Below are 19,501 nucleotides of genomic sequence, written 5' to 3' on the forward strand. Positions count from 1 at the left end.
CAAATAGTAGGTAAATAAAGAAAAAATAAATAAGAAACCAACAGCATGTACCGGGTGGGTGGGTGTGGGGAGCGTGATAATTCTCGAGCGCTCTCTTTGTTGAACCTATCCAGGCCCCAGAGCAGTGTCTTTGCCATTCACCTTGTCATTCTCAGTTTCCTCTTGCTTTTCTCCTGTGAGCATCTTGTGTGAGCTGGAGTGTGATTCTTGTGCTTTGAATGTGTGTCATTTTTATGGCCCCCAAAGCCAAGCCAATTACTTCATTTGGTGTTCAGCCAAGCAAACAGCAGTCTGTTCCAACACTAGAAGAAAAATTGGTTTCTGTTGGGATTTCCTGGGATATGGCAGGCCTTTTTCCAATGTGAACCCTTCCTAAGGGATTTCCAAGGAAAATTTTGCCTCTCTTTTTTGTCTATGCAGATTTTGCAATCTAATGGAAAGGTGCTGTTTCTTTTGTTTATACGTAAATCCTGCATTTGTAAGATAATTTTTTCCAGCTTAATATTTATGGACTTTTTCAATCATCTAAAAAACTAGATACGTTTTTTAAGGAACATCCATGAACCCATTGCTTGGTTTTAACAATTAACAACTCAGAGCCATTCTTGTTTTAATTATCCCATCTTCTTGCCTAGATTCTTTTAAAGCAAATCCCAGTATTCATAAAATTTCACATAGGATTGCTTCTTAAGAAAGTATCGTGGTACAATGTAATTGCATCTTTGTACTTTCTTAAAATATTATGATATGCCCATCAGCAATACCCTTTCTGAAATCCACATTTGGCATCTACTCTGATAAGCTAGAAAAGAGTATTTCTTTCATTGTTCTTTTAATTTGCAAGTAACCTTTTTTTGATTGTTTTTTTAGATTCCTAGGTAATTTTCGTATGAGGGTCAAGATAATTTTTCCAGCCTTTCTTAATTAAAAAAAAAAAAAAAAGAATCCTAAAACATAGATTGAAAAAAAACAGCCAACCAAGCTAATGGTGTCCTAACTAAAATTCATAGTATTCTGTGTTCATTATATATTTATCTTTGGAAGGATGAGTGTGTTGTGTGGTTAAGCCTTCCAACCCTGGAATGCATTACTGCAGGTGTCAACAGGAACAGCTGACCTCTCCCAGATGACTTCTCTTCCCTCTCTGCACAGGGGATGTCATCTGCCCCACGGCCACTCCCTCCCATACTTGAAGGATCAGAAGAGAAGACAGGATTGGTCACAAGCCTCCACACATCTGTATTGTCCCATCTTCCGCTGCATCCTTCTCTGCCCACCTCCTTTCTTGAGTGCTCCAAGTCTAAATTGTGTTTCTGTGCCTGCTGTAGATCAAGAATAGAAAATCTTGCTGTCCCCTTTCTGGGCCCTCCGTGTCATTTAGTATTAGAAGCCTCCTGCAGGTAGGGCCTGTATCCTGACCATTGGCCACTATTTTTGAGCATCCACCATTCCCTGGCATGGTACCAGCTGCTGGAGGGTCTCTGGCCATGTCCCTTCTCTCCTGGAGTTCATAGTCAAGTGCGGAAGAAATACTTTGGTCCAGCAATTATGAGTGTAGCAGACTATTTGAATGAGCCTAGGTCATTGTGAGTTCAGTTCATGCAAAACTCTGCAAGGTTTGGTATTTATTAAATCTATTTGATAAAAGAGGAAATGAGAGGGGTTAAGCAGTTTGCTCAAGACCAATATTGGCATAATATCCTCAGTCTCATTTTAAATCCTGAATACTTTCCTGTCAGCTCATGTATTTTACTCAATTACAGCGGAGTTGCTGCCGCCGATTATTCAGCTTGTTCATTTCTTACTGGTTTTCAAATTTTGCTTTTTTTAAAAAATGATACCGAGTGACCACGAGAGGAGTAATTCTTGTGGGAATGAGGCTATGACTAAAGACCTGATTTGTTAAATTTATGCTAAATAATATAAATTTCATGACCACCTGATATTTGATAGGAAAATCCTCATCTAGCAGTAATACATTTTTAAACTTTGTATTCTACTTTATGTAAGGTTAAGAATAATTTTCTTTCTCGACCTTGAAGAAAATACTTAGAAGTGTTTCCCTTTTTATAAGATGTAAAATGACATTTATAAATTCTTTACAACATTGTTTAATGATTACAGATACTTAAAAATAAGAAATAGTACCACAGGATATCTAGTAAGTATTTTTAAAAGTGAAATTATTTCCTTTCTTTTTGCAGAAATCTTTCAGGGAATTTGTTTTCTTCATTATCTCAAGGAACTTTTGACTATCTTGGCTCATTACGGTCTTTGTAAGTAAGAATTTTTATAATATTGTTTTTAAAAATATATCTTAGATTTTGAAAATTGAAAACATTTATATTATTACATGGTTTAAGAGATGTTATGAGGAAATTCTTATGAATTTCCAAAAATTAGTATCTTGCTTGGGAGCTTGGTACTAACACTGAAAAAAATAGGGTGAACCTTAGTAATAAGTTTCAGACTGTATTTTTTATATCAATTCTATTTTTTAGAGTAAATAAATTGGTAATATTGTTTCTCCCTGATCTTGTTTTAAAATTAAAAAATATTTTGTTGCTTGACAAACTTAATTTCCAAAGTAAAAAGTATCCCTTATCGTGAAGATTTTATAGTTAAGAACATTTTATACTTTAAGGGATTTAATTTTATTCTGTAACCTCTGCCCTGGATTGAATTCACTACAGGCCTTTCTAGGCATGTTTAGAATGCCTGCTTTATAAAGTCAGTGTTAAGATCATATTTATCCAGTTTCAATAGTTTAAGAATTACCCCGCACTCCCACTCCACCTACATAACTTTGTTAACTGAGAGATTGCACCAAAGTTACTTTTAAAAAGTACCTGTATTTCCAGACAAACTTTAATGTATTTCACACTAAAAGTGATAACCAATTTCTGTTGGAATTTCATTTGAACTGTAGTGCTTTATACATTCATTGCATATCTCTTTTGGAATTGTCTTTTTCTAGGGAAAAATTTCTTTGCTATCGGACAGCTTTCTGTTTGGTATATACAGAGCTCTTTACTTTTTATAAGGTCTATCCTTTCACTCTCCTGTAGCATTTTTGGCTGGGTTGTCGTGAATAGATTTAAGCCTTTGTCTAGCTCCTTGGCATCCTGGTGAGCGGCCATATGCCTTCTAGAGTCATGTTGGATCAGCCCTGATCTGCCATCTCTTGTTGGTGCCACTTCCATTCTTCTCCAGGAGGTAGCTTTCACATGAGTGGAGACATCTCCTCGTGGGTTATTTAGTGGGCTCAGGTCAGCCGTTTTTGTGACGCTTAGAAATTAAAAAGGCTGCAAATGGTAATCTGGGTTTTGAGATACCTCAGGAATATGAAAAGTTTCTTTAGCCAGAAAATGGAAAAAAATCCATTTTTTAAAAAAAACTTGGCAGTTATAGGAACTGACCAGGAGGTGGTGCTTAGAAATTAGAAGTCAGTCAAATTATCCTTTTGAAATGGTTTTTAAAATTTACTTTCTCTTGGCTATAAAATACCTCTTCTACCCCTTCCCCCCCACCCCTTTCTTTTTGCCGAAATAATGAAAAAATGAACTGTTTCAGTATACTGTCTGTTAGACACACATATACTTATCTTTGCTCTTAGCATTAAAAAACAAATTTTTAAAATAGTTTTAGTTGTTTTAAACACTTTTGTTCCCCCTATATATCTTCCTTGTTGGCTGGGATAATGTCTTACCTTTATTTTTATTACCTTAACTTGCCATGTGCATAGTTAGTGCATAGTAAATCATGTATTGAAGAGATTATTGTGCTTATATCCAAACTATCTATAGCCTCTCTTTGTTTCTCATATCTGGGTAACAAATTATAAGATGTGTTACCTCATATACAGATAATTCTGTTATTTTCTATATCAAGTAGACGGTATTTTCATTTTATGTTTTCAGTTTGATGATTTGCTATCCCTTACATCTGTAAATATCTGTGTTGTCACTTAGAATAGAGTAGAAAATTGTCAGCAGTTGTCCCTACCCTTGAGGAACTTGCAGTGTAATTAGACAGAATAGAATCATCTGAAACAGGCATGTATTGCCTTGGGTTGCTGTTTCTGTGCCAAAATTAACAGGAGACTGTAGGCATTTAGGGCAAACACAGGGCAGTGATGCTCGAAAAATTGGTGAAGGCTTTAAGAGCCAGTTTAAGTGCCACATGCTTTATGATGAGTGGGAAGAAGTTTGATAGACAAACAGTATGGATATGGCTTTCCAGAACCCTTGGTAAGGAGCTTGTTGCATAGAAGAGGAATGACAAATAGATTTTGTTCGTGTACCAACTTTGATCAAAAGTGGGGTCCCAGGATCCATGGGGATCAGTGGGAAACTGGGTTATGATTAAACACTCTAAATTAGCTCTTGGAAGGAGAACATAACCAGTTGCATGTGCCACAAGGCTGGTAAGGGTGAGCAATGGCAAGCTTGCCACCAAAAGGACAATCTAATGTAAAGCAAAAGTGTGGTTTAATTTTGTCTCCTGTACACTCTTAAAATTGTATTTTGCATGTTACAGAGAATTTCAGACTGAGTACCTTTTATGTGATTGCAACATATTGTGGATGCATCGCTGGGTAAAGGAGAGGAACATCACAGTGCGGGACACCAGGTGTGCTTACCCTAAGTCGCTGCAGGCTCAGCCAGTCACAGGGGTGAGGCAGGAGCTGCTGACCTGCGGTAAGGGAGACATCAAAACCAAGAAAATCGCTACTAGTTTTCACCGGCTACCATGTTTTACCTGACAGAATGTAAAATTTTCTTTTTGCTTGGATGGAACTGAAGTACAACCATTAATCTTGATTTGATAATGTTACATTTATGTTAACAGTGTGTGTGAATTAAAAAAATCTTTTTTTTTTTTTTTTTCCCTTTTTGGATTGGTCTTTAAAGAAGCTGTTCTTAGGTTTTGACCAGTGTTCTTTATGAAAGCCAATTTCAAAGAATAGCATACGTCTTCAGGAGTTCTATCAATTGGCAATCAGTTGGCAAATTATCAATTGGCAATTAGTTGGCAAATTAGGGATTTGTTTATAGTAATTAAATCTCTGAACAAAATCCTATTATTTCTTCGTAGGAATGTTAATTGATACAGTCATTTGGAAGTATGGTTTGATGATCTATATCATTGTTCCTAAAAGATTGATGCAATTTGAGTTAGTAATTCTACATTTGGATTTAATTCTTAGGAAATGAAATATGTCTATAAAACTTCAAACTTTATGTATAAGCATATCCTAAATTCTCAAAAACAGTCCTATCATATTTTTTTCCCTTTCTATGCATAATCATCTTTATTGTTGCTGTTTCAGAAGTAAAGTGTGTTGATTGAACGAAAATTAAGAAACAAAGCACAGTCCATTCTTACGTTCTTTTCACTTCCCAGTGATAACCGGGCTTAAAAGACCTTAGTGTTTCATCTTCTGCACCTTTGTCCTTGGTCTATAAATGTGTGTGTTTTCACAAAAATATCATCAGATTCTAAGGGTATTTTGTAATCTTTTTAACTTGCGATTATTTCAACTTCTTTCCTTGTGATTCATATCTCTATACAAAATAGATGTGTACCAATTCATTATGTAGCAATAATTTAACATTGTCTTTACTGTTAAATTGTCAGGTTAATACTTTTGCATTCCATAAACAGTATAGTGATTTATTTCCTCGTGTACATCTTTGCCCACTTACTGTTATTTTTTAGGGTACACTGATAAAAGTGGAATTTCTGTGTTAAACAAATAGACCGGATATTTTAAATGAGCCTAGGATATTTGTATATATTCTTATTTTCTTTTTTCTTTTTTTAAGTTCTTTTTTGTGTATATTTTTGCACATAGATTTAAAACTACTCCCTGTTTTCTTTCCTAACTGGAGGAGGAAGTATATCAACTTTTAAAATGTGATTATAACATAGAGGATCTTAAAGGATTTTTTCTTTCATTTTTTCTTAAAAAATGTTCAAATTTTCTGCAGTGAAAATGTATATTACTTTTATAATCAGAAACTAGTGCTTTAATCAAAAGTAATAAAAATCTCAAAGTTGTATTTTAAAATGGTACATATCAGCATTTACTTATCACCTATTCCATTTTCCATATTTAAGAATCATTTCAAAACTCATTTTTTTAGTCCGCTTCTGATAGTCTTAACATACCACTGAAGTGGAACAACTCTCAGTGTCAGAAATGATTTATGAAGTGCCTTCATTTTAATTTTACTTAATTCTGTTTTCTTTCTATGGACACTTGACTCAATAGCTGCCTTGTTGGGACAAGAACTAGAGTGTTGGCTCAGTCACATTTGTTTTTATATTTTTATAATTTTAATTATAATTCCGGTAACTTTTAATTATGGGTTGCGAATATGACATTGCATTTGTTGACTAAATTTCTTTGTTCCTGCTCTAGATCCTCCTCTTGAATTACCATCTTTCTACATGACCCCATCTCACCGCCAAGTTGTATTTGAAGGCGATAGTCTTCCTTTCCAGTGCATGGCTTCATATATTGATCAGGACATGCAAGTGTTATGGTATCAGGATGGGCGAATAGTAGAAACTGATGAAGCGCAAGGTATCTTTGTTGAAAAGAACATGATTCACAACTGCTCACTGATTGCAAGGTAAATGTTTTCAGATGAATTGTTTTGATTTATCCTTTCAGAATTGCATTGTTTAGCTGGAATTTGAGTTAATATTTTATTTCATCTTATATTTTTAAATGCAAACATTTGACATTTCCTTCTGATTTTTATTCATGGTCTAAAATTACATAATCTTCTTTTCCATCCAATTTTAGAAGAAAAATTATAGAATAAAAGGAACCACTTTTAAAAATTGGGGACTTTCTGATTAAGAGTTTTAGGAAAAGATTGTAAACTTTTAATACCAAACTTAATTTCTAACCTTCCTGCTAAGATCTTACTTTCACTTTCAGGAATCACCTCATTTTCAGTGATGCATTTTGTGATGAATGCTGTATTAAAAATGTAATTTTGAAATAATTTTCAGCTTACAGGAAAGTTATGAAAGTAATACAAAAACAATATAGAGAACTCCAATATGTCCTCTTGCCTAGATACTCAGGTCTACCAACTTCTAACGTTGTGCCACATTTGCTATATCATTTTGTGGGTTTGCTTGTTATCTATTTTCTAAACATTTGCTTGTTAGAAATGATATATTAAGTTCTGATGGGAAGACCCTCATTGTTACATTGTTTTTCCTGTGGTGATAGTTTCACAGATCTGTATATATGTCAAAACTCATCAGATTCTACATTTAAAACAGTTTATTAATAAATACATAAAATAATTGACATAATGCAACAATAAAGCTTCAAAAAATAGAAGAGAACCCTTTTTCCGAGTGTAATTAAGCTTCAGTTAATTTGGAACTCTTAAGTTTTGTCACTATAAAGTAAACACAGTTATACAAATCTATTAATCGCTGCAAGCTATGCTTAAATAAATCTAAACTTCATAGCAGGACCAAAAAAAATTAATTCTAAGGATAGCAACTTTGCCAAATGGTTTGCTGTTAAGGACACTTAGCTAAAGAGAAACTCTTTATTGTGAAGACTGAGGAGTCCTTTACCCAGCCTTAACCCTGGAATAATAAAGAAACTGTAAAAGAAGGAAGCATGCTTATTGAGTTGGTTAACCCGAGATACTTCTCGATTATCCATGGTTCTCCTCATCTCATTTATCCTACACTAGTAAGAATCAATGTTTGTAGTTTTCCTGCAAGATGAAATGTTGCAACCTCTTTTTCCTTAAATATCCAAATATGCTGCCTTGAGGATTTCTGGAAATTCAATCCAGTAATTGCATTGAATTTAGATATTGAAGGTATTGCTGAGCTGTCTCCAAAAATTTGCGAAACATATTAGAGCCACAGTTCCCAAAGGGTCTGCCAGGTGCACTGGGGCACTGCAGTGAATTCACAGAGGGGCTGTGGAGTATTTTAAAGTTTTAAAAGAAGCACAGTGATATTCAACATCTGTTGGATCCTGCATAGCTCCTAACTTGAGGTAGTTCACAGTGTCAGCTAAAAGATCACGCTATGTTTCTTTTAGTTTTGGTGGTATCCTCCTCTGGGATGCTGAATTTGTGGTGTTTACTAGGATAAAAAGCAAATTCTGTGAGAAAGTAATTTTGGAATGGGAAATGAGGGCGTCAGTGTGTTATCTCAATCTGAGGTTTGAGAAGTTGTGCGTTACCCAGCAGACACATGCCATCAGTGAGTAATTGTTATTTAAGAAAGAAATATATAAAAAAAAGTTTTCTTCAACCTATGTCTGTTACTCTTTTCAAGTGGGGATATAACTTGGTAAATGGAACCATCTTAGGTATTTCTTTTGGCCTGTGGGCTTTGTGAAAAAATGACAGAGTGTTGGAAGGCTCTGAACCGACAGAGTTTGTGAACTTCTGCGTTAGGGGATGATTTTTCATTACCAAAATGTTTGTGTACTTAGCTTTCTAGATCATCCGAGCTATACAAAGTAGAAAGTTGGACGAACTGTCTGGTTATTCAAATTTAAGGTCAAACTGTTTTCTTGTGACCCTTTCTTGAAAATATTGATAGTATATTGAATTTATTTTCCTTGCTTCTTGAGTTTGTTTTTCTTTTTTGCGTTAGTGAAGAGAATAAACATTTTCTTTGATTTTGAATATCATGGCACCTCCAAGTCTTTATTAGATATTTGGTTTTATGTAGGAATTTAGCTATCCATGATTTAGGAGACAAAATGTGTATTAATTCCAAGCCTGAATTGTATAACTTAATTAAAATAATACATACATTTTATCTTAATTGTTTATTTTTTTGTAACTAAATAATAGCAAAGGACCCTGGGTCATATGATGGGAACAAAGGTTAATTGAGGGTTCTGACATTTGCTTTCCAATTAATGGGTTTTATATTAGTAACTTTCATCTTGAAAACTAACTTTACTGACAGCTCAACAGAAATATAGTTGTTTTCTAACTTGAAGTATACCGTTACATGGAGTACTTCCTTTGTTAAATCTTCAATTGGTAATTTACTAAATTTTGGGGCTTTCATTGGTTATTTCTAATATAATATTTAGCCTTCAATATTTTCTTAATCCTGTACTTCTGCCTTCATGCTTGAATATTTTCCTCAGAATCTATGGAAATGTAGCTGTAACTTGGAAACGTCTCCATTAGCTTTGCTAAAGGGCGCGCCATGATGTTTCTGCTTCTCGCTTGCCGTCCTCTCCCTGCAGTGCCCTGCTCTTCCTTCTGCAAGGAGGCGGCTCAGGCATCATGTGCCACTGCACTTTGCTTATACTGCTGCAATCGTGGTCGTCATAGTGTTTCATGTATCACTTTACCTGTTGGTCTTCATGACTTGTTGCCAAAGTTCTTAAAGGGTGGGGTCGATTTTTATTCATTTTTATCTAGCAAGTGTTGGGTCCCTAGTACGTTCAGACATGTTTGCTAAACGAATGATTGGAGACAATATCATCTTCCTTTTTGCCTAACCATGTTTTCTCTCTTTTTAAAATCTTTCTTCATACAGTGCCCTAACCATTTCTAATATTCAGGCTGGATCTACTGGAAATTGGGGCTGTCACGTCCAGACCAAACGTGGGAACAATACGAGGACTGTCGATATTGTGGTATTAGAAAGTTCTGCACAGTACTGCCCTCCGGAGAGGGTGGTCAACAACAAAGGGGATTTCAGGTCAGTGGTGTGGATGGTACCGAGAAAGCCCACCTGGCCCTTTATTCTCAAAAGCGCGTGATTGGGCTCTTGGTAACAGATTTTGAGAAGTGTGTGTGTAGAGAGACAGACATTATTGATATATCCTTACTTATCTAAGATCCTTTAGAAGAGTGATGGTTTCGGAATCATCTATAGATTTTAAAAAAGAAAAAAATACATGCTTGAGCCTTTTTCCAAATCTCTTGGATTAAGAGCCCTAGAGGATAGATCCTGTGGTGTTCATTTTTAACAGATGGCTCTGTTGTACAACTTTATGAATCTTCTGCCAAGAGTATGCAAATTTCAGACAGACTAAAAGTGTTTTCTCTTTTTTCAAGGGCTTTTTTATGGGTGAGGTTGGAAAAGTTGTGAATCACTAAGTTACTTTTCACTAATGGCCGGTTAAGTAGATATCTTACATAGGAGAAGCTCATATTTCATTTCCTTCCCCTATTCATTTCTTTTGGCAATCGAGAACTTTGGGAAATGAAAGCTTTTGGATAGTCTGAAACTTGAGGAGCCAGTGTAACCCTGGGTATTAGAATAAGCCAGACTGAGTTAATATTTAAGGTTTTGTTTTTTTTTTTCTTTTTTGGTAGGAAATTTAGAATTTATGAGAGGTAGCAATTTATATATTAGACTCTTTTTACTTTCACAGTTACTTTAAAACACCTTTAAATTTATTATTTACATGATATTCTTAATGTTCAGGGATTTTAATAATGAGCTTATAGTTGATATAAATGAAGAGAACTGTGTTACTCATTTGAGCATCATGAAGATTTCTTGATAGGCAGTTTGCATTCTTTGTGATTGGTATAAAAAATTGCTACATTGTGGTTGTTAGCCTACGTTTTTAAGCATAAAGGAAGCCCTTTGGGTGTTAGTATTTCAAATCTAAAGTGAAGAAGAGATAATGTATTTAGCACAGGCAGTTCTTTTTATTTTTCTTTTTATGGTTCTTTTTATTACCCTTTGCACATTTAAAAATAATTTTTTACATGCATATATGAAAATCAACATTACTGCCAGTGGATAAGTTTCTTATGTAATTAACTATTGGTCTATAATATTTATAGTGTATTCTTTAAGGTAGAATAAATGACATTTGTTCATTTGTTTATTAAATTATAAGATGATGTTTTCTGTTTATGTGAGTTTTCTACTTTTTTCTCATAGTTTTGGACAGTTTTACATTTTAAAAAATAGAAGAAAGTATCTGCATATTTAACCAATTAATGAATTATTTATCTTTGACATGTATTATACAATTAAAATCTCACACTATTAATAAGATTTAGTTTAGTGTTGCTTGATCTATTTATGCAGCTTTTGGTAACAATTTATATCTTGGTGTGAGTGATATTATAATTTAGCAGCTCCTGTGTAATGGATCAGTCGCAACTTATATCAATTGTGCTTAATTTCATTCCCAATTGGGGAACTTAACAATGGAACTCACATAACAAAGGTGTCCCAATCCAATTAGTGATGACCTTAATGTGTGCTTACCTGCTTAGCGAGTGATTTCTCTCTGATAAAAATTCACTTGTATATTCTGTCCAGGGTTGCCCCATATCACGCCAACATTCAGTTTGCTGCGAGGACTCATAGGCCTCAGCATGTAGATGTACTCATGACTCAGATTTAGTGCACTGGTGTAGTAAGACTACGCAGCCGGATCATGGAAGGGAGAAGGATATAGATGAGGTTTGGAGGAATCCACACACAGACTTCCTTACGCTTGCTCTGTCTTGTGAGGGGCCTCACAGAGTGTGCTCTTCCCCTAGCGAAGAGAATGCAGCAACCTGTGTGCAGTGTATCTGCCTAGCGAAGCCCTTGCTTGCATTGGGTGCTGGTCACATAGGCATCATCTGCTAAGAATGTAGCAAAATGCCATACTGCCAGGTGTAAAGCAGGGGTTTAGGGCAACCACCTTGTTTGCACAGCCCAGGCAAGGTGAATCACCTTTATCAGTTAATTATTTGACCGGGAACACTCTGAGGACCAAGTTTGCAGAGGCCAGCAAAGGGCTAGTTTTTGCAGGCAGTTCTTTTTTTTCTAAAGACAGTCAGTCGTCTTGGGCCTGCTGTAGTAACTCATTTTTGCGTATATACGGAATCTTCTGCAGAAAACCAGATATATTGGACAAGAGTCTGACCTTATATAACTGGCGGTTATTTAGTCCAACAGTAGTTTAAAAGAAATGCAAAATCCATTTGCTGCACTGTTTTTCTTTTTGTTGGATAAGATATAATTTTGCTGTCCGTTCATAGCATTATTTAGAGTGTTTCAGGATTTTGTTCTGTTGTTGTATTAAAATATTCTCCACTAGCAGTTTCAAATAGATTAGTCTAAGTTAACTTTTTTTTTTTTTTAAATAAATGTAATCCTTATTGAAAGGGTTTTGGTTGGTTTCCTCTCTGATTTTCTTCTAGTATATACGACATGTTTTAGTCCTTAATCTTTCCTGTTGTGGTGAGGTCTAGTTTTTCTTACACTCTGCCTTCATCTCTCTAGGTGGCCCAGAACATTGGCAGGCATTACTGCCTATCTGCAGTGTACTCGGAGCAATCACGGCAGTGGGATATATCCTGGAAACCCACAGGATGAGAGGAAGGCTTGGCGCAGATGTGATAGAGGTGGCTTCTGGGCAGACGATGATTATTCTCGGTGCCAGTATGCAAACGATGTCACTAGAGTTCTTTATATGTTTAATCAGGTAACTAGAAAGTCTTCAAATTTACTGAAGTTTTGAATAAAGCTATTCAAGCACATAGGCTGTGTCATCTCCCCACCCCCCAAACACTATGTAAATTATAGGCATTGGAAGATTGTACTTCAGTTTCTTTAAGATCTACTTCCCAGAGATTCAGTCTTTAGGATCAGGTCTGTTCTTAACTAGTATTTAAGGCCCTCTTCTTTCCGGTTATTGCCTTTGTGCCTTGGCTTCAATGCCTTTATGATGTGTATCCACTGGCCAGAACCCCAACCATCTTTCCTATCCACCTGGAAAGCCACTTCTTGGGTGTCTTCTGTAATCCCATTTGTCAAAGTGATCCCTTAAAGTATTTGCAGCTACCCCATGCCTTTTATTTTCTTTGCTTCTCTGCATCTTTTCTAAACCTTACCAGTTTATAAGCAACTGCAAGATGGTTTCTCTGTATGACATTTTCTTGTACATCTTAGTACCGATTATACCCGTTTTCAGTGGTTGCAGAAAGTCAGTGTTTAAGTCAATAAATAAACAAATGTAAAACATTACTGGTAGTGCATGGCAGTGAAGATAAGTGCTAAATCAATGGTTCATGCTCTTTGTGTAGTAGGAGGTCAGTGGAAGTGTAGCTCACTCCCAGCCGGGATACTCAGGAAAGGCTTTTTACTAAGCAATTGGGATTGAGGTATGTGTAGAATTTGGATAAGCAGAGAAGAAGACAGTGCAGCATGTTTACCTTATGTGCTTTAATGTGTTACTATATTTCATTCTAAGATAAAAAGCCTTTGCCTCAGGTTCCCATTAAAATTCCAGTTTTCTTGGGTTTAAAAAAGCATTTTAAGGAGGTCATGGTGAATAAACGATGAATGAGTTTTAATTCATTGCCATGTTTTGAAATGCAAATTTTTAGTTGTCAAAATTTCCTTGATCATTTTGTTAAGGGCTTCTGTTTTGCTTTTTAAATGTAGATGCCTCTCAATCTTACAAATGCTGTAGCAACAGCTCGACAATTATTGGCTTACACAGTGGAAGCGGCCAACTTTTCTGACAAAATGGATGTTATATTTGTGGCTGAAATGATAGAAAAGTTTGGAAGATTTACCAAAGAGGAAAAATCAAAAGAGGTAGTCTTTTTCTGTCAGATTAGTAGCATATATTGTTAACAGATGGTATGTATGTGGTAGAGTTGGATGTCTATTTTTAAAACCTTGTTTATGTTTGCTGTATTTGAATTGGATGTATTTTTTGAATTTCCAAAGTTGTCTTTGGGAAAATTATGTTTCATCTATAATGACCTGTTGTTGGTAGGAGTAGAGGTAAACTTTGAAAATAAGGTACCGGATGTAGCGGAGCCAACTGGTGAGAAAGCAGCTTTCTGCCTACACATTGTGGGTTAACCTGGGCTTCTTATCTTGGGCCTTCAGGGATTTCTCTTCTCTACACAGCCATGTGCTCATCCTTTTTAATGTGCGTTTTAGTCACCCAGATCTTATGGTAAATTGCTTAATTTCTTTTGTAATTTCTGGAGAAACGAAATGTTTAAGAACTTTTTTTCAAATTCCAAATGATTGAAATATTGCAAGTTATGAAAATTTAATGCCTTTGGAAAGGGATGCATTTAGTGGGACCATGTTAAAACTCTGATGCCCTTGTTGTAATTATATCCTTTAGGGAGAAAAGTTGACAGCAGCCACAGTTTTTGGAATGAATGAGCAGCAAATTGACCATGTTTGGATGTAATGAGTTTTATGAAGCAGATTCCTGTATTCTTAAGCTTTACATATAAGGATTTTATTTATACTCTTTCCTTTTTGATAAAATCACTTATACAGAGTTAACTCTAGTAGTAGAAGGAACCTGGATCAAGTGATAACTGAAGCCCAAAGAAAATTAAATGATTTTATTCAGATAATACAGTTGAGTTAGGACAGCAGACCCTAGGAGCCCTGACTCTCTAATCTGAAGCCTTTTTTACAGTATCACATTTACTTTCTGTTTTCTTTTTTTTTTTTAGGAGGTACTGGGGATTGAACCCAGGACCTTGTACATGGGAAGCAGGTATGCAACCACTTGAGCTACATCTGCTCCCCCCATTTACTTTCTAGAGCAGTGTTGCTCTGTTTTAGTATTCGAGAAGTAGTTGGTACATAATTTTGGGGAAAACACTAGAGTAAATACATTTCTTTAGGACATCTCAGATTTTTTAGGCTAAAAGGTAACATTTTGGTGATAAGTTTTGGAACTGCTGCCCTAGTAACTTGAAGCATTTTATATCATATTATGTAGTTACTAAATGAGAGAAAACATAAAGTATATATAAATGGGACTTAGGTAAACAGGCCACCTGACAGTGAAGTACATTTCAGTGTTGTTATCTGAACCTCAGAGACTATCGCTTTCTCATGAGCTCTCTGGATGTCCCTGGACTTCCTCTTCCCTGGGAAAAGCTGCCTAGATTTTGGCTCTGAGGTAATATTGTTCTCCATTGTCTTGTAAAGTTGTTTAGCATAGTCATTAGTTAAAGTGGAATGTTTTGAGTCACTTAAGTGATTAGAATGATGTTTGGAATGTGGGCATTCAAAAAGACTTTTGCTATAGTATAATACATATTCCTATGCTGCCCTATTTTGGTAAGAGGGAGCTTTGCTCTACCTGCCTCCTGATCCGTGGAGAGCCAGGTGGTGTCCAGAGGTGTTCAGCCCTGTTTGTCAGTGTGTGGAATAAATGAAGTTCTTAGGTAGAAGCAGCATTTTGAGTGCTGCAAGTAGACTTGGTTTCATGAATTATTAATTAACCATGGGCTCGTCTTCATTTGTAAAATGGGAATGATCTTTACTCTGCTTTTAACTTTCAGAGTTTGTACGTACAAGTGAAAAAATACTGGTGAAACTATCCTGCAAAATAGTTTCAAAGCTAGGGTTATGAAACCTTATTTTGATTTCAGAAGCTAAGAGGGAGGTCCTTTAAAAAAAAAATCAGCAGAGTGTTTCACTTAATTATTAAAAGCTTAGTCTGAAGGAGATTGCTGTCACTTTACATTGGTTAAATAGGAGGTAAAGGTATAATTATCTTTGGGAACAATTGATGTCAATTTACTAAGGATACACAACAGAAACAGTAAAATATTCAGGAGAGAATAATTGAAGTTTAAACATAATATTACCCATGCTGTGATAACAGACATCTTATCCAATTCTTTGGAAACTTAAGCTGCAGGCCATAGCTTTCACCATTTATTAGTATAGTAGAAAGAAATCATGAGGTTTAAAGTTTTCATTTTAAGTTAATTACCACAGCATAAAATTATGTTAATGCATCCTAAAAATGCATATTGCTCAGTTAGGCAAATAATTAATTAGGTTGGTTTCTGTATTATGATTAAAAGGTTATTCTGCTATACCTTATTTCATAACTGAAATATTGTGAGGTAGTTGCTTTCTGCCATGTGATTTAGTCTAGCCAACACAAACTGTAGCTCTGTTGTCTTTGGGTAGGTAATAAAAGCTATTAAACTGTTGTATCTAAATGATGTGTTGACTGGTACCTTTAAAAAATATCTGGAGGTTATCCGTCATTCAATATAAGTGTCTGCTCCATATTTACTAGAGTGATTTTTCTTATGGAAATAATACATATCCATTACGGAAATGAGATAGTATATAAAGGTTCAATTTGGTTTTGCTTTAGTGTCTCCCTGTAATGCTTCAGTTTTAAATATGTAAGTGAGACATGCATCTTAAAGCTAATTTGCTACCGCGTTCATTTAGCTCATTTTTATATACAAATTTATTCAGTTTGAAGGTTAATCACCTCTGTATTTACCATTATGTTCCTCTTTTAATAGTGTATTTCAAATTTATGCTTTCTTTTATTCCTGATCAAATGTACTGGTTTTTCTGTATTGTTAACGCTTTTCAGAGACCTGGATTCTAGTCTTATCGTTCATTTCTAGAGTATTGTTTCTCAAACTTAAGTGTGCATCAGAATCACCTGGAGAACTTGGTAGAACTCAGATTGCTGGACCTCACCCCAGAGTTTCTAATTCAGTAGATCTGGGTGGGGTCTGGGAATTTGCAGGTGATGCTGGCCAGTGAGTCTTTGGGTCATGCTTTGGGAACCTCTGTAGTATCTTCATTTGCTATCTTTTTCTTGCTTCCTTGTTCTGTTTTATTTTTTGTTATTTTCTTTGAGTTTAATCTTTTTCTAATCTTTAAAAAACTTTTTTAACTGGAATTTTTAAAAACTGTAGGAGAAAAGTATAATTAACCATTGGAATGTATCACCTAATTTGAACAGTTATTAATGTTTTTCAATTTTGTTTCTGTCTCTTCTGTCCACTTCTTTTGTTCTCCCTCCCTCCTTCCTCCACCCCACTCTTCCTTCCCTCCTTCTTTTTCTTTCCCCTCCCATCCTCTGCCCCCCACCTTTCTCAGTCTTTCATAAGTCCTAGAGCATTTTAAAGTAAATCCTAGTTGTCCTATTAGATTAGGCCATAATCTTCCAACAAAAGACACTTTAAAAAAATATAAGAAATTTACTTATAAATCTAAAATGCCATTATTATATGACCAAAATTAGCATATAAGTCCTGAGTGCCACCAAATATCTACTTATTCCATGTTCAGCTTTCTTGATTATTGTCTTTTTAAAATGTGGGACTTATATATTTTTATCTTACTGAATTCATTCACATAATTTTCAGTTGATTATCTGGGGTTTCCTAGACAGACAATTATGTAACCAGCAAAGAATGATTATTTTATCTTTTCTTATATCTCTCTATTTTCTTTATCTGGTTATACATTACCCAGGATATCCAGAACAATGTAGATTAATGTTAGTGATAAGGGGCATTAATAAGAATGACCTCATGTATCTTTATGGTGTGATGTTTGCAGCCTTCTTACTGGTGTTTCAAATACAGAATACATCCATGCTGCAGTACATTTAAAAAATACAGAGGCATACAAGAACTAAAAGACAAAAAACGCAATTAAAAAGTGGCAAAAGATATTTCAACACCAATAAGTCCATAAAAATATGCCTAACATCACTAGCATTAGGGAATTGCAAATCAAAACCATAAAGAAGTACCATTTCACACCCACTAGAATAGTACTACTAAAAAAAATAGCAGAAAATAACAAGTGTTGGCAAGGATGTGGAGACACAGAAAGTGGTGGGAATATAAAATGGTGTGGTTACTGTGGAAAACAGTTTAGCAGTTCCTCAAAAAATTAAGTATAGAATTACCATATGATTCAGCAGTGCCACCATTAGGTATATACCCAAAAGAATTGAAAACAGGGACTTGAACAGACATTTGCACACCAGTCTTCATAGAGGCATTATTCACAACTGCCAAAAGATGGAAGCAACCCAAGTGTGTGTTAAACAAAATATGGTTTATACATACAATGAAATATTATTCGGCTCTAAAAAAGAAATGCCTTTCTGATACATGAAACAACATAGTTGAACCTTGAAGACATCATGTTGAGTGAAATAAGCCAGAAACTAGAGCACTAAATACTCTATGACTTCACTGATATGAAATAATTAGAATAAGCAGATCCATAGATTCAGAAACTTGAAAACAGGTTTCCAGGGACTAAGGACTGAGCAGTTAATGCTTAATTTTTGTTTGGAGTCATGGAAGAAATCTGGTAATTGATGCTGGTGATGGTAGCACAACATTGTGAGTGTGATTAACAGCACCGAATTACATATTTGAATGTGTTTAAGAAGGGAAATTTGCTTATTCTAATTTCAAATCAGTGAGATGATACAATATTAATCCTTTTTTTGTCTGGCTTGTTTCACTCAGCGTGGTATCTCAAGGTTCATCCTTGTTGTCTCCTACATCAGAACTTCATTCCTTTTTAAGACTGAATAATATTCCATTGTATGTATATAACACATTCTGTTTTTACATTCATCAGTTGATGGACCCTTTGATTGCTTCCTTTTATTGGCAGTTGTGAATAATGCCTCCATGAACATCCATGTGCAAATATCTATTCGAGTCCTTGCTTTCAACTCTTGTATATATATCTGAAATGGTATTGCTGGGTCATATGGTAATTTTATACTTAAATTCCCAAGGACTCTCCAAATTGTTTTTCTCAAAGGCTGTACCATTTTACATGCCCACTGCTAATGAGCAAGTGTTCCTATTTGTCCACATCCTTTCCCACACTTATTATTTTCTTTTAATAGTAGCTATTCTAATGGGTATGAAATGCTATCTCATTGTGGTTTTGATTTGCATTTCCCTAATAGCTTAAGATGCTGAGCATCTTTATGTGCTCATTGGTGATTTGTAAATTTCCTTTGGAAAAATGTCCTTCACCCATTTTGTATTGATTGTTTGTCTTTTTGTTGTTGAGCTGAAGGATTTCTTCATGTATTTTGGATATTAAACACATATTGGATATGTGGTTTCCAAACATTTTCTCCACTGCATAGGTTGTTGCTTTACTTTCATGATAACATCCTTTGAAGCACAAAGGTTTTTAATTTGAGATCCTATTTGTCTAGTTTTTGTTGTTGTAGTTGTTGTTCCTGCTTGTGCTTTGGGTGTAGAGTCTAAGAAACCATTGCCTAACGCTGTGTCCTGAAAATGATGCTTCCCTGTGTTTTCTTCTAGGAGTTCTTTTATTTAAATATTTAATATTTTTTTGAGTTGATTATTTTATGCAGTGTGATGTAGGAGTCTACTTTTATTCTCTTGCATATGAACATCCAATTTAATGACCACATTTGTTGAAGAAACTATTTTTTCCAAATTGAGTAGACTAGGCACGCTTGTCAACTGCATTTTCGATCCTGATTTAATAGTTTCATGTTTAGTCAGTTCCTCAAATAGGCACTATTGTCTGGGGGCTTGATTTCCAGAGGGTTCTAATTTCCAGAATCATTGTCTGATTTCTTGTGCCAGCAATTCAGTTCTCAGCTCATCTTTCTCAGCCAGCATTTTACTATAAGCTGCAAGAAGCCCAGCCACATTCTCTGAGTTTACTTTGGAAAGTTCTT

At 35.2% G+C, this 19,501-nt stretch overlaps 1 protein-coding gene across 3 annotated transcripts in view; it reads left to right on the forward strand.

The window, feature by feature from the left end:
- The window catches only part of ADGRA3 (adhesion G protein-coupled receptor A3), a 133,150-nt gene that overhangs the window by 59,453 nt on the left and 54,196 nt on the right, over positions 1–19,501 (forward strand). For 2 of the 3 annotated variants that reach the window (XM_058300372.2, XM_058300376.2), the window contains 6 exons: positions 2,205–2,276; positions 4,540–4,700; positions 6,428–6,641; positions 9,565–9,729; positions 12,271–12,472; positions 13,435–13,590. In XM_058300372.2, coding sequence (XP_058156355.1) covers positions 2,205–2,276; positions 4,540–4,700; positions 6,428–6,641; positions 9,565–9,729; positions 12,271–12,472; positions 13,435–13,590 — 970 coding nt within the window. Of the gene's footprint in view, positions 1–1,029; positions 1,240–2,204; positions 2,277–4,539; positions 4,701–6,427; positions 6,642–9,564; positions 9,730–12,270; positions 12,473–13,434; positions 13,591–19,501 lie in introns of those variants that run through there. The other variant, XM_071217162.1, reaches the window with a different exon arrangement.

This window comes from Dasypus novemcinctus, chromosome 1 (assembly GCF_030445035.2).
Source record: "Dasypus novemcinctus isolate mDasNov1 chromosome 1, mDasNov1.1.hap2, whole genome shotgun sequence".
In the NCBI taxonomy this organism is placed as follows: Eukaryota; Metazoa; Chordata; class Mammalia; order Cingulata; family Dasypodidae; genus Dasypus; species Dasypus novemcinctus.